This window comes from Myotis myotis, unplaced genomic scaffold, assembly GCF_014108235.1.
Source record: "Myotis myotis isolate mMyoMyo1 unplaced genomic scaffold, mMyoMyo1.p scaffold_m19_p_1, whole genome shotgun sequence".
NCBI lineage: Eukaryota > Metazoa > Chordata > Mammalia > Chiroptera > Vespertilionidae > Myotis > Myotis myotis.
Window position 1 is genome coordinate 112,579,239 of NW_023416313.1, and position 12,790 is coordinate 112,592,028.

At 43.8% G+C, this 12,790-nt stretch overlaps 1 protein-coding gene across 4 annotated transcripts in view; it reads left to right on the forward strand.

The window, feature by feature from the left end:
* Nucleotides 1-12,790, forward strand: part of LRRC49 (leucine rich repeat containing 49) — a 205,067-nt gene that overhangs the window by 1,607 nt on the left and 190,670 nt on the right. For 3 of the 4 annotated variants that reach the window (XM_036347684.1, XM_036347647.1, XM_036347658.1), the window contains exon 3: nt 6,239-6,326. The exons of the other annotated variant lie outside the window; for it this stretch is intronic. In XM_036347684.1, the coding sequence (XP_036203577.1) occupies nt 6,239-6,326 (88 nt within the window). The remainder of the gene's footprint in view (nt 1-6,238; nt 6,327-12,790) is intronic. 4 annotated transcript variants of the gene reach the window in all.

Here is a 12,790-nt window from a genome sequence, read left to right on the forward strand (position 1 = left end):
ATAACAGCCTGAGGAGGGTAAGGAGGGGCATAAAAAGGGTGGATGGAAGGACACAGTTAAGGAGGCAGCAGTTGCTTACATTTTGTGTATGAAAATGAACACTTGGAAATTAGACCATTTGATCATTTTTTAAAAAAAATATTCCATTTATTTCTTTACAGAGAGGAAGGGAGAGGGATAGAGAGTTAGAAACATCGATGAGAGAGAAACATCGACCAGCTGCCTCCTGCACACCCCCCACTGGGGATGTGCCCACAACCCAGGTACATGCCCTTGACCGGAATCGAACCTGGGACCCCTCAGTCCACAGGCCGACGCTCTATCCACTGAGCCAAACCGGCCAGGGCCGTTTGATCATCTTGAATAAATAACAGTTAGCTAGATTAAGTGAAAACATTCTCTATTATAATTGGCCTTAATGGATTCCCTCCAAAGCTTTGCTAATTGATTTCATTGGACAAATCCTACCATTATGATGTGTTTCTAAGAATGATGTACCTCATTCCAGTTCTTTCCAAACAATTCGTTTTCTCTTATGTGGACATAATGTTTTAAGAAAACACCTTTAGCTCATATAATTCATAAGAAGATAATTCAAATGCTATTATAATGTTTATAGTATGGGTGAATCAGAAGCATCATAATTCTTTTAAAATACATATTTAAATTATTTTGTGGCTAGTCATGAGATGTTGTTTGATTTTTTTTCCCTATCAAATAAATTAAAATAAATTTAGAGAAATCCCTTGTTAGAATTTTTAGGTATATAATTTTATTATGTTATAATTGAACTCTTAAAGGAATTCTAGTGATAAAAACTGATTTTTTTCCAACAGAATTTAGTTTTTATTTGTTTTTCCTTATGTTTGTGAGAAAATGATTCTTTTAATCATTACATTTGTGGTGAGGGTATGGAGGAACTGGAAGTGCCTCAGGGAGCATGGTTTCATCTGACCACATAAAATTGACTCAGATTGTGTGTGTGTGTTAAAATTCACATAACATAACAATTACCATTTTAATCATTTTAAATTGTACAAATCAGTGGTATTAAATACATTCACAATGTTGTGCACTCATCACTACTGTCTACTTCCAGAACATTTTATCACCTGAAGGGCTGTCCCTGTAACCATTAAGCCGTCACTCCCCATGTCCTCTACCCTACCCCACTGGAAGACACAAATCTGCTTTCTGTGTCTATAGATATTTTTACACTTTAATGGTGACAGATGTTTCCTCTCCCCACTTGCTACCTCTCTTCCCCTACTCCCATCCCCTCCCCAAACCTTCCATATAAGTTCTTTGGTGAATCTCTTCCCTCTCTCCCCACTCTCTCCCCCGCCTTCCTCTTTCCCTCTGAAATCATGCTTTCATTGTCTTTGGATCTATTTTGTCAATTGATTTTCTTCATTAGATTCCACATATAAATGAGATCATGTGATATTTGTCTTTCTCTGACTTCCTTATTTCGCTTAGCATAATACTCTTCAGGTCCCTCTCAAAGGGTAATAAATCCTTCTTTTTTACAGTTGCATTTTTACATAGTATTCCACAGTGTAAATGTACCATAGTTTTTAAATCCATTCATCCACTGATGGGTACTTGGGCTGTTTCCAGATTTTAGCTATTGTGCTGCTGGTAACACAGGGGTGCATATATTCTTTCTGATTGGTGTTTCAGGCTTCTTAGAATATATTCCCAGAAGTGGGATTGCTGGGTCAAAATGGAAGTTCGATTTTTAATTTTTTGAGGAAACTCCGTACTTGTTGTTTGTTGATTTATTGATGGTAGCCATTCTGGCAGGTGTGAGGTGGTATCTCATTGTTTTAATTTGCATCTCTCTGGTGATTAGTGACATTGAACATTTTTTCATATGCCTCTTGGCCATTTGTATGTCCTCTTTGGAGAAGTGTCTATTTAATAATGTTAATTCTACCAATCCTTTTTTTTAAAAAAATATATTTTTTATTGATTTCAGAGAGTAAGGGAGAGGGAGAGAGAGATGGAAACATCAGTGATGAGAGAGAATCATTGATTGGCCGCCTCCTGCACACCCCACACTGGGGATTGAGCCCGCAACCCAGGCATGTGCCCTTGGTGGGAATCAAACCCGGGACCCTTCAGTCCGTAGGCCGACGCTCTATCCACTGAACCAAACCGGCTAGGTCCTCTGCCCATTTTTAATTGGGTCATTTGCTTTCCTTTTGTTGAGTTATATTGTACTTTCTATATTTTGGAAATTAACCCCTTATCACATGTATCATGTTCTTCTATGCAGTAGGTTCCCTTTCAATTTGATGCTAGTTTCTTTTGGTGTGGAGAAGTTTTTTAGTTTGATGTAGTCCCATTTATGTTTTCCTTTGTATCTGTGAAAATTTTGCTTCATGAGATGTCTGCCTATGTTTTCTTTTAGGATTTTTATGGTTTCATGACTTAAATTTAAGTTTTTAATCCATTTTGAGTTTATTCTTGTGTATGGTTAAGTTGTGTGATATAGTTTTATTTTTTTTGCATATACATGTCCAATTTTTGCAACACCATTTATTGAAGAGATTATCCTTATTCCATTATATGCTCTTACCTCCACTGTCAAATATTAATTGAGCATAATGGCTCAATTATGGGTTCTCAATTTCTGGGTTCTCTGTTCTGAAACATTGATCTATATGCCAGTTCTTGTGCTAGTACCAGGCTGTTTTGATTGCAGTGGCTTTGTAGTACAGCTTAATATCCAGTATTGTGATCTTTCCAACTTCGTTCTTCTTTCTCAAGATTGCTGCAGCTATTAAGATCTTTTTTAGTTCCATATAAATTTTTGGAGTATTTGTTCTAGATCTGTGAAATATGCCATTGGTATTTTAAAAGGGATTGCATTGAATCTATAGATTGCTTTGGGTAGTATGGACATTTTAGTAATGTTAATTCTACCAATCCATGAGCACAGTATAGTCTTCCACTTGTTTATATCTTCTTCTATATCTTTTATCAACATCTTGTAGTTTTCTGAGTGCAGGTCTTTTAGCTCCTTGGTTAAGGTTATTCCTAAGTATCTTAATTTTTTGTTGCAATGGTTAATGGAGTTGTCTTTTTAGTTTCTCTTTCTGAGAGTTCATTATTGGTGTATAAAAATGCCATAGATTTCTGGATGTTAATTTTGTATCCTGCTACATTGCTGTGTTCATTTATTAAATCTAGTAGTTTTTTGGTGGAGTCTTTAGGGTTTTCTGTGTACAATATCATGTCATCTGTGAATAATGACAGTTTTACTTCCTCCTTTCTAATTTGGATGCCTTTTATTTTTTCTTCTTTTATGATCACTGTGATTAAGACTTCCAGTACTATCCTATATAACAAAAGCCTAATATGCTAAGTGTCTGGTTGGCTATTCAACCAATCAAAGCGTAATATGCTAATGTTATGCTAAGGCCACTCGACTGCTCGCTATGACATGCACTGACCACCAGGGGAAGACAATAGACTGGTTAACTAGTTGCTATGACGTGAACTGACCACCAGGGGGAAGAAACTCTGACTGGTAGGTTTTCATATATGGTCTTTTTTTAGAAAAAATATATTTATATTGATTTCAGAGAGGGAGGGAGAGAAAGAAACACCAGTGATGAGAGAGAATCATTGATTGGCTGCCTCCTGCACACCCCCTACTGGGTATTGAGCCCACAACCTGGGAATATACCCTTGACTGGAATTGAACCTGAGACTCTCCAGTTCTCAGGCCAACGCTCTATCCACTGAGCCAAACCAAATAAGGCCATATATGGTCTTGATTATGTTGAAGTATGATCCCTCTATTCCCACTTTGCTGAGGGTTTTTATAAAAAACTGGAGGCCCGGTGCCATGCACAGATGGGGTCCCTTGGCCTGGCCTCCACCCTCTCGCAATCCGGGACCCCTTGGAGGATGTCGGACTGCTGGTTTTGGCCCGATCCCTGCAGGCCAGGCCGAGGGACCCCATTGGTGCATGAATCCGTGTACCAGGCCTCTAGTATGCATATAAGATCTTTGGTTAATCTCTTCCTGCCCTCGCCCCTCCCCACTTCCCTCTGAGATTCATCACTCTGTTCCATGTTTTCTAGCCTGTGCATTGAGTGTCTTCCCCCTGGTGGTCAGTGCACCTCATAGCTACTGGTCAAATGGTCGCTTAGGTTTTTATATATAAAGTTGGGTTTTGGATTTTGTCAAATGCTTTTTCTTGCATCTATTGATATGATCATGTGGTTTTTGTCTTTCAATTTGTTTTTGTGACGTATCACATTTATAGGTTTTTGAGTATTGTACCAGCCTTGCATTCCTGGAATAAATCCCACTTGGTCATGGTGTATGATCTTTTTAATATATTGCTGGATCCAATTTGCTAATGCTTTCTTGAGGATTTTAGCATTTATGTTCATCAGCAAAATTGGCCTGTAATTCTCTTTCTTTGTATTGTCTTTATCTGGTTTTGGAATTAAGATAATGCTGGTCCCCTAAAAGAGCTTGGAAGTGTTTCTTCCTCTTGGATTCCTTGGAATAGTTTGAGGAAGGTAAGTGTTAGTTCTTCTTTGAATGTTTGGTAAAACTCCTCTGTGAAGCTGTCCAGACCAGGGCTTTTGTTTGCTGGCATTTTTTTGATTGCTGCTTCAATTTCATCAGTTTTATTGGCTTATTCAGGTTTTCTGATTCTTCCTGATTCAGTTATGGAAGATTATATTTTTTCTAGGAATTTGTCCATTTTGTTTAGGTTTTCCAGCTTGTTGACATATAGTTGTTCATAGTATTTTCTTACAATTCTTTATGTTTTTGTGGTGTCAGTTGTTACCTCACCTTTTTGTTTCTGATTTTATTAATTTGGATTCTCTCTGTTTGCTCCTTGATGAGTCTGACTTAAGGCTCATCAATCTTGTTTATCTTTTTCAAAGTACTAGCTCTTGGATTCATTTACCTTTTGTAGTGTTTTTTCGTCTCTATGTCATTTATTTCTGCTCTAATATTTATTATTTCCTTCTTTCTACTTACTTTGAGCTTTTCTTGTTCTCTTTCTAAAAGAACTTTTCTTGTTTCTTGAGTTAGGCCTTTAATGCTAGGAACTTCTCTCTCAGGACTGCTTTTGCTGTGTCCCATAGATTTTGGGTTGTTGTGTGTTCATTTTTGTTTCTATGAACTAACTTCCTTCCTTCCTTCCTCCCTCCCTCCCTTCCTCCCTTCCTTCCTTCCTTCCTTCCTTCCTTCCTTCCTTCCTTCCTTCCTTCCTTCCTTCCTCCCTCCCTCCCTCCCTCCCTCCCTCCCTCCCTCCCTCCCTCCCTCCCTTCCTTCCTTCCTTCCTTCCTTCCTTCCTTCCTTCCTTCCTTCCTTCCTTCCTTCCTTCCTTTTACATTTATTTTTAGAGAGTTGAAAGGGAGGGAGGAGGGGAAGAAGAAGAGGAAGAGGGAGAGGGAGAAGGAGAGGGAGAGGGAGAGAGAAGAACATTGATGTGATAGAGATACATCCACTGGCTGCCTCCCTTAAGCTTCCTAAATGAGGCCTGGGATCAAAACTGTAACCCAGTAACATGCTGTTGATCTGGAATCCAACCCACCACCTTTCTGTCAGGGACTGACATGTTAACCACTGAGCAAAACCTGCCATGGCTGTTTCCATTAAGTGTTTTATTTCTTAGTTGAGTTCATTGGTAACTCATTCATTGTTTAATAAAATACTATTTAGTCTCCATGTGTTTGAATGTTTTTTAGTGTTTTTATTGTGGTTGATTTCTAATTTCATGCCATGGTAATCAGAGAAGATGCTTGATATGATTTCAGTCATTTTGAACTAGCAGAGACTTATTTTGTGTCCTAACATGTGGTCTATCTTTGAGAATGACCCATGTGTAATTGAGAAGAATGTATATTCTATAGCTTTGGGGTCAAATGTTCTATGTCAATAAAATCCACCTGATCTTGTGTGTTATTTAAAGTCTGTGTTTCCTTGTTGTTGTTTTTTTGTCTGGAAGATCTATCCAGTATTGCCAGGGTGTTAAAGTCCCTTACTGTGACTTCTATAGGTTTTCTTATTCTCAGTTATTCATAAATGGAATTATACAATTTTTGGCATTTTGTGTTTTGATTCTTTCACTTAGCAGAATGTTTTCAAGGTTCATCTGTATGTTGTAGTATGTGCCACTTACTATATGTTATTTTGTACTTATCTTCATTACTTAATGTTAAGTTCTTACCCAATTTTTAAAAAAAATGTTTTTTAGGTTGAATTAAGGCTAAATAAAGAAACACCATCATTCCCTGGTCGACTCTTACAACATGACCTTGAAAGAAACTACTCAAGTAGGCAAGGTATTGTCAATGAGTAGAGATCAAATATGGTTTATCTTCTTTGAGTAATATTGTTTAACATTATTGAATTTCTAGATTCAAATAGACTTGAATTAAAAATGAAATGGTTATTGGTTACCAAATTGGTTTGATATTTACTTAAGTCAGAATTTATTTTATATACACAACATGGTAGATTATTCCCAAAACAGAAAAAGATGTATTTTAGTTTGTGGGTGGTTTAAGAGAATGGGAAGGAATCTTCCAAATACTCTATTGGAAGTAGGAAAAATGGCTGATTAGTGAAGGTAAGAGTATGGAAACATTCTTTAGAAAATAAGGAATCAGTGGGAAGAGTGGGAAGTTAGGAGTGAAAAAGAAACAATCTCCCTTAGTAATGCATATAATTATAGATATTATATCAAAGGCCTTAAACTTTAGTGTGCATCACCTAAGATCTTGTTAGAAAGTGTATTCTAGCGCTCCACTTGCCCTTTTTCACTTACCCATTCTGATTTTATAGGTCTTAGGTGGCATATATAAATGTATATTTTAATAAATGAAATAAGGGTTTCTAACAGATATGGTTTGTGGACCACACTTTGAAAAATACTGCCTCATATGATCTGACTATATTTCTGAAGTGTATTTTTCAATTTAAGGAGAAAATTCCAATATTATATTTGAGTTGTTAGTTGGTTGCTAATAACTATTAGCTATTGGTAGTGTGTAGTAGTACAGAATCCTATGTATAGTACCATCTCCACCTCCTAGAAGTTTGTGTGAGAGAACTGATTAGTATAAGCTTCTCTAGATTATTCATTTCATTACTGCATCAATATGTGGCAACTTTGAATATTTGATTAGTTTTCACTTTGTGTTTTTTTATTTTTGGACTTTCGTCATGGGCCCATGTAATCTGACATGATTTTTCTCTTTCCTATATCCTACACTCTTGCCTTGGCCAATTGCTTGGGCATGACATCAACCTAACTGCAGTTCCACAGTGCAGGAAACATCTCTCTTGCCTTCTTTGGTTCGGTTGAATACATATTTATTGAGTATGTAATGTGCCAGATACTGTATTAGGCACAAAGTTTTACATGTGAAAAACCTGACATTTCTCAAGTAGGATTTAAGAAGTATTTTATTGATTTCAGAGGGAGGGAGAGGGAGACAGAAATATCAATGATGAAAGGGAATCATTGATTGGCTATCTCCTGCCCCTCTCTCCCCCCGCCCCACTGGGGATTAAGCCTGCAACCTGGGCATGTGCTCTGACTGGGAATCAAACTGGAACCTCCTGATTCAGAGGTCGATGCTCAACCATTGAGCCAGACTGGCCAGGCCATCAACTAAGATTTTTGATGTTTGCACTGTGAACTTCCTTCACATTTTTTATAACAATATCTTATTTTTTTTACAAATTATGAGTCAAAAATACTTTTCCAAGCTATTCTCAAGTTAGAGGGGGAAGTTGGTATACAGATTTGTGAATGGCTGGCCACGTAAATTTATTTAAGTTGTAAAGTATTATTAGGTGCTTGCTAATGAGGAAATAATATGGAGGCACTGAATTTTGTGAACATGAGAGATAAAGTCTCATATATAAATAATGACCCGTAAATTCAAATTAATTATTTAGGGAAAACTAAACCTATTTGTTTTTTATTAAAAGATTTTATTCAAAATCATTCTCTGTGACAGGGTACTCATTTGTACCTAGTTGTTTCTAAATGTGCCTCCTCCATAGCTTCAGGCAGTTTCATGTAAAAAAGTCCACATAGTATGTAGCTGTCTTCTTGACTTTTGCTCACAAGTCTACCTTCAAAGGCATAAAACTTTGGAAAAATTATACTTAGCACTTCATCATAAAATGTTTGGGGGTGTCTGTTTAATAAACTGCATCCTGATATCTAATCATTATAATTGGTTTTACCCCATTTTTTATTTTTCAAAATTAATTGAACTTATCTATATATAGTTGACCCTTGAAAAACACTACTTGAAACTGTGTGGTTCACTTATGCATGGATTTTTTTCACTAAAATATGCAGTTGGCACATTGTATTTCTGGGTTGGAAATGCAGATTCAACCAACCATGGATGGAAGAGTATTTCCACCCATGGTTAGGAATCCACCTATACTGTGGGTCAACTGTATGCATTATTCTGTGCCATCCTATCTGATAAAAGAGAAACATGGTAATTGGTGTACGACCGCTACCCTTCCCATTGGCTAATCAGGGCAATATGCAAATTAACTGCCAGCCAAGATGGCGGCTGGCAGCCAGGCAGCTTGAAACTAACATGAGGCTTGCTTGCTTCAGTGACGGAGGACTCCAACGTTCCCTGCCTGCCTTGCCGGCCTCTGAGCTTGCAGTTTAAGACACATTGTAACAAATACAGAAGCTAAACAAAACCCCAGAAACCTGCTTTCAGCAAGCCCGGGATATAAGAGCTGGAGTTATACATTGTTTCGATTATAGAACTGAAACAAACCAGATACCTTCTTTCAGCAGCAGAGGCCTCAGAGCTGGAGCCAGAGCTAAAGCTGGCCCAGAATAAAAAAAAAAAAAAAGGAGCAGTTGGGAGCTTCAGTTGGCCTGAAAACAGCCCTCAGCCCCTCACCCAGACTGGCCAGGCACCCCAGTGGGGACCCCCACCCTGAAGGGTGTGTGACCAGCTGCAAACAGCCATCATCCCCTCACCCAGGCTGGCCAGGCACCCCAGTGGGGACCCCCACCCTGAAGGGGGTGTGACCAGCTGCAAACAGCCATCATCCCCTCACCCAGGCTGGCCAGGCACCCCAGTGGGGACTCCCACCATGAAGGGGGTGTGACCAGCTGCAAACAGCCATCATCCCCTAATCCAGACTGGCCAGGCACCCCAGTGGGGACCCCCACCCTGATCCAGGACACCCGTCAGGGCAAAGCAGCCAGCCCCACCCATGCATCAGGCCTCTATCCTATATAGTAAAAGGGTAATATGCCTCCCAGCACCGGGATCAGTGGAGCCAAGAGGCCTCCCGGCACTGGGATCAGCGTGACAGGGGGCAGCGCCCAAATCCCTTGATCGCCCCGCGTCTCTGTGTGTGACAGGGGGTGGGGCCACAACCTCCCTATCCGCCCTGCTCTGTTCATGACAGGGAAAGGCGCCCAAACCCCCTCATCAGCCCTGCTCTGTGCCTGTTAGGGGGGAGCTCCCCAACCCCCTGATCGGACCTGCTCTGTGTTTGACAGGGTGCGGCGCCCCAATCTCCCCCCCTCCACCCGCACGGGCCCTGCTCTGTGTGTGACGGGGTAGAGCCATAACCTCCCCATCGGCCCTGCTCTGTGTGTGACAGGGTGCGGTGCCCCAACCCCCCCGGCCCCCACGGGACCTGCTCTGTGTGTGATGGGGTAAAGCCATAATCTCCCCATCGGCCCTGCCCTGAGTGTGACAGTGGCGGCGCCCCAACCCCCTGCTCTGCGGGTGATAGAGGGTGGCGCCCCAACCCCCTGATCCGCCCTGCCCTGAGTGTGACAGGGGGTGGTGCCCCAACTCCCCTATCGGCACTACTCTGTGAGTGACGGGGGGAGCTCCCCAACCCCCTGATCGGCCTTGCTCTGTGCATGACAGGGGGGAGCTCCCCAACCCCCTGATTGACCCTGCTCTGTGCGTGACAGGGGGTGTCGCCGCAACCTCCCCATCGACCCTGCCTTGAGTGTGACGGGGCAGTGCCCCAACCCCCCAATCGGCCCTACCCTGAGCGTGACTGAGGGTGGCATCGCAACCTCCCAATCTGCCCTGCTCTGTGCATGACAGGGGGCGGTGCCCCAACTCCCCAATTGGCCCTGCTCTGAGCCAGACCAGGGGCTACACCTTGGGATTGGGCCTGCCCTCTGCCACCCGGGAGCAGGCCTAAGCCAGCAGGTTGTTATCTCCCTAGGGGTCCCAGACTTCGTGAGGGCACAGGCCGGGCTGAGGAACCCCCTTGCCCCCCGAGTGCACAAATTTTTGTGCACCGGACCTCTAGTCCTATATAATAAAAGGCTAATATGCAAATCGACCAAATGATGGAATGACTGGTCACTATGACATGCACTGACCACGAGGGGACAGACACTCAACGTAGGAGCTGCCCCCTGGTGGTCATGCACTTCCACAGGGGGTGCATGAAGCTAGGCTCACGGCTGATGAGCGCAGTGGCAGTGGCGGGAGACTCTCTTGCCTCTGCGGCAGTGCTAAGGACCCCTGGGGGAATATCTGCCTTTTGGCTTCGGCCCGCTGGGAGCGGGCCTAAGCCAGCAGGTGGACATCCCCTGTGGGTCCTGGAAGGCACAGGCCGGGCTGAGGGATCCCCCCACTACAGTGCACGAATGTCGTGAACCGGGCCTCTAGTCTACACTAATAAAAGAGAAACATGGTAATTGGCATACGACCGCTACCCTTCCCATTGGCTAATCAGGGCAATATGCAAATTAACTGTCAGCCAAGATGGCGGCTGGCAGCCAGGCAGCTTGAAACTAACATGAGGCTTGCTTGCTTCAGTGACGGAGGACTCCAACGTTCCCTGCCTGCCTTGCCGGCCTCTGAGCCTGCAGTTTAAGAAACATTGTAACAAATACAGACGCTAAACAAAACTCCAAAAACCAGCTTTCAGCCTGCTGGTATCTCAGAGCTGGAGTTGATACAGAGTTTCGAGAACTCAAACAAACCAGATACCTGCTTTCAGGAGCGGAGGCCTAAGAGCTGGAGCCTCAGAGCTAATGCTGGCCCAGAATAAAAAAAGAAAAAAGAAAAAAAGGAGCAGTTGGGAGCTTCAGTCCCAGCCTGAAAACAGCCCTCAGCCCCTCACCCAGACTGGCCAGCCACCCCAGTGGGGACCCCCACACTGAAGGGGGTGTGACCAGCTGCAAACAGCCATCATCCCCTAATCTAGGCTGGCCAGGCACCCCAGTGGGGACCCCCACCCTAAAGGGGGTGTGACCAGCTGCAAACAGCCATCATCCCCTAATCCAGGCTGGCCAGGCACCCCAGTGGGGACCCCCACCCTGATCCAGGACACCCTTCAGGGCAAACCAGCTGGCCCCCACCTGTGCACCAGGCCTCTATTCTATATAGTAAAAGGGTAATATGTCTCCCAGCACTGGGATCAGCGGAGCCACGAGGCCTCCCGGCACCGGAATCAGCATGACAGGGGGCAGCGCCCAAACCCCCTGATCGCCCTGCGGCTCTGTGTGTGACAGGGGGTGGGGCCACAACCTCCCTATCCGCCCTGCTCTGTTCGTGACAGGGGAAGGCGCCCCAACCCCCTGATCGGCCCTGCTCTGTGGGTGATAGAGGGCGGTGCCCCCCCCCCCCCCACGGGCCCTGCTCTGTGTGTGATGGGGTAGAGCCATAACCTCCCCATCGGCCCTGCCCTGAGTGTGACAGTGGCGGCGCCCCAACCCCCTGATCGCCCTGCTCTGTGGGTGATAGAGGGCGGCGCCCCAACCCCCTGATCCACCCTGCTCTGTGTGTGATAGAGGGCTGTGTGCCAACTCTCCTATCGGCCCTATTCTGTGCGTGACAGGGTGGAGCTCCCCAACCCCCTGATGGGCCCTGCTCTGTGCTTGATGGGGGGGCAGCGCCCCAACCCCATGATTGGCCCTGCTCTGTGCCTGACAGGGGGTGGCGCCACAACCTCCCCATCGACCCTGCCTTGAGTTTGACAGGGGGCGGTGCCCCAACCCCCCAATCGGCCCTACCCTGAGCGTGACTGAGGGTGGCATCGCAACCTCCCAATCCGCCCTGCTCTGTGCATGACAGGGGGCGATGCCCCAACTCCCCAATTGGCCCTGCTCTGAGCCCAACCAGGGGCTGCACCTAGGGATTGGGCCTGCCCTCTGCCACCCGGGAGCAGGCGTAAGCCAGCAGGTCGTTATCTCCCAAGGGGTCCCAGATTGTGGGAGGGCACAGGCCAGGCTGAGGGACCCCCCTCTCCCCCCAGTGCACAAATTTTTGTGCACCAGGCCTCTAGTTTTATATAAGGGACTTGAACAACTATGAATTTTGCTATCTGCAGGGTTGGGGCCCTGGAACCAATCCCCCACAAACACCAAGGAATGATTAAAGATTTTGAAGAGTCAAAAATTATAGTCAAATTTTTTGCAGCATGGGGGTCAGTTCCCATTAAACTCATATTGCTCAGCATACTGGTAAATGAACTAACTGTACTCTCAGTCCTAAGCAATGAAACCATATGTTTTAGTTAGACTAGTTAGTCTAAAACTTGGTATGTGATTTCTTTTAGGCTTTTTTAGAATATTGTTTAAAGTTAACCTTGATATCCTTGAGATTTTGTAAGAGTCAGATAGCCCAGGAACTACTATACAGTAAAATCTTAGTTAAGTAGACCTAAGTGATCAAATCCCTTAATTAAGAATTCTAAAATGTGAATATAGAGAGGAAGAAGCAATGCTTAACTTTTTATTTTATATTTGTTAATCTTCCCCAAGGAT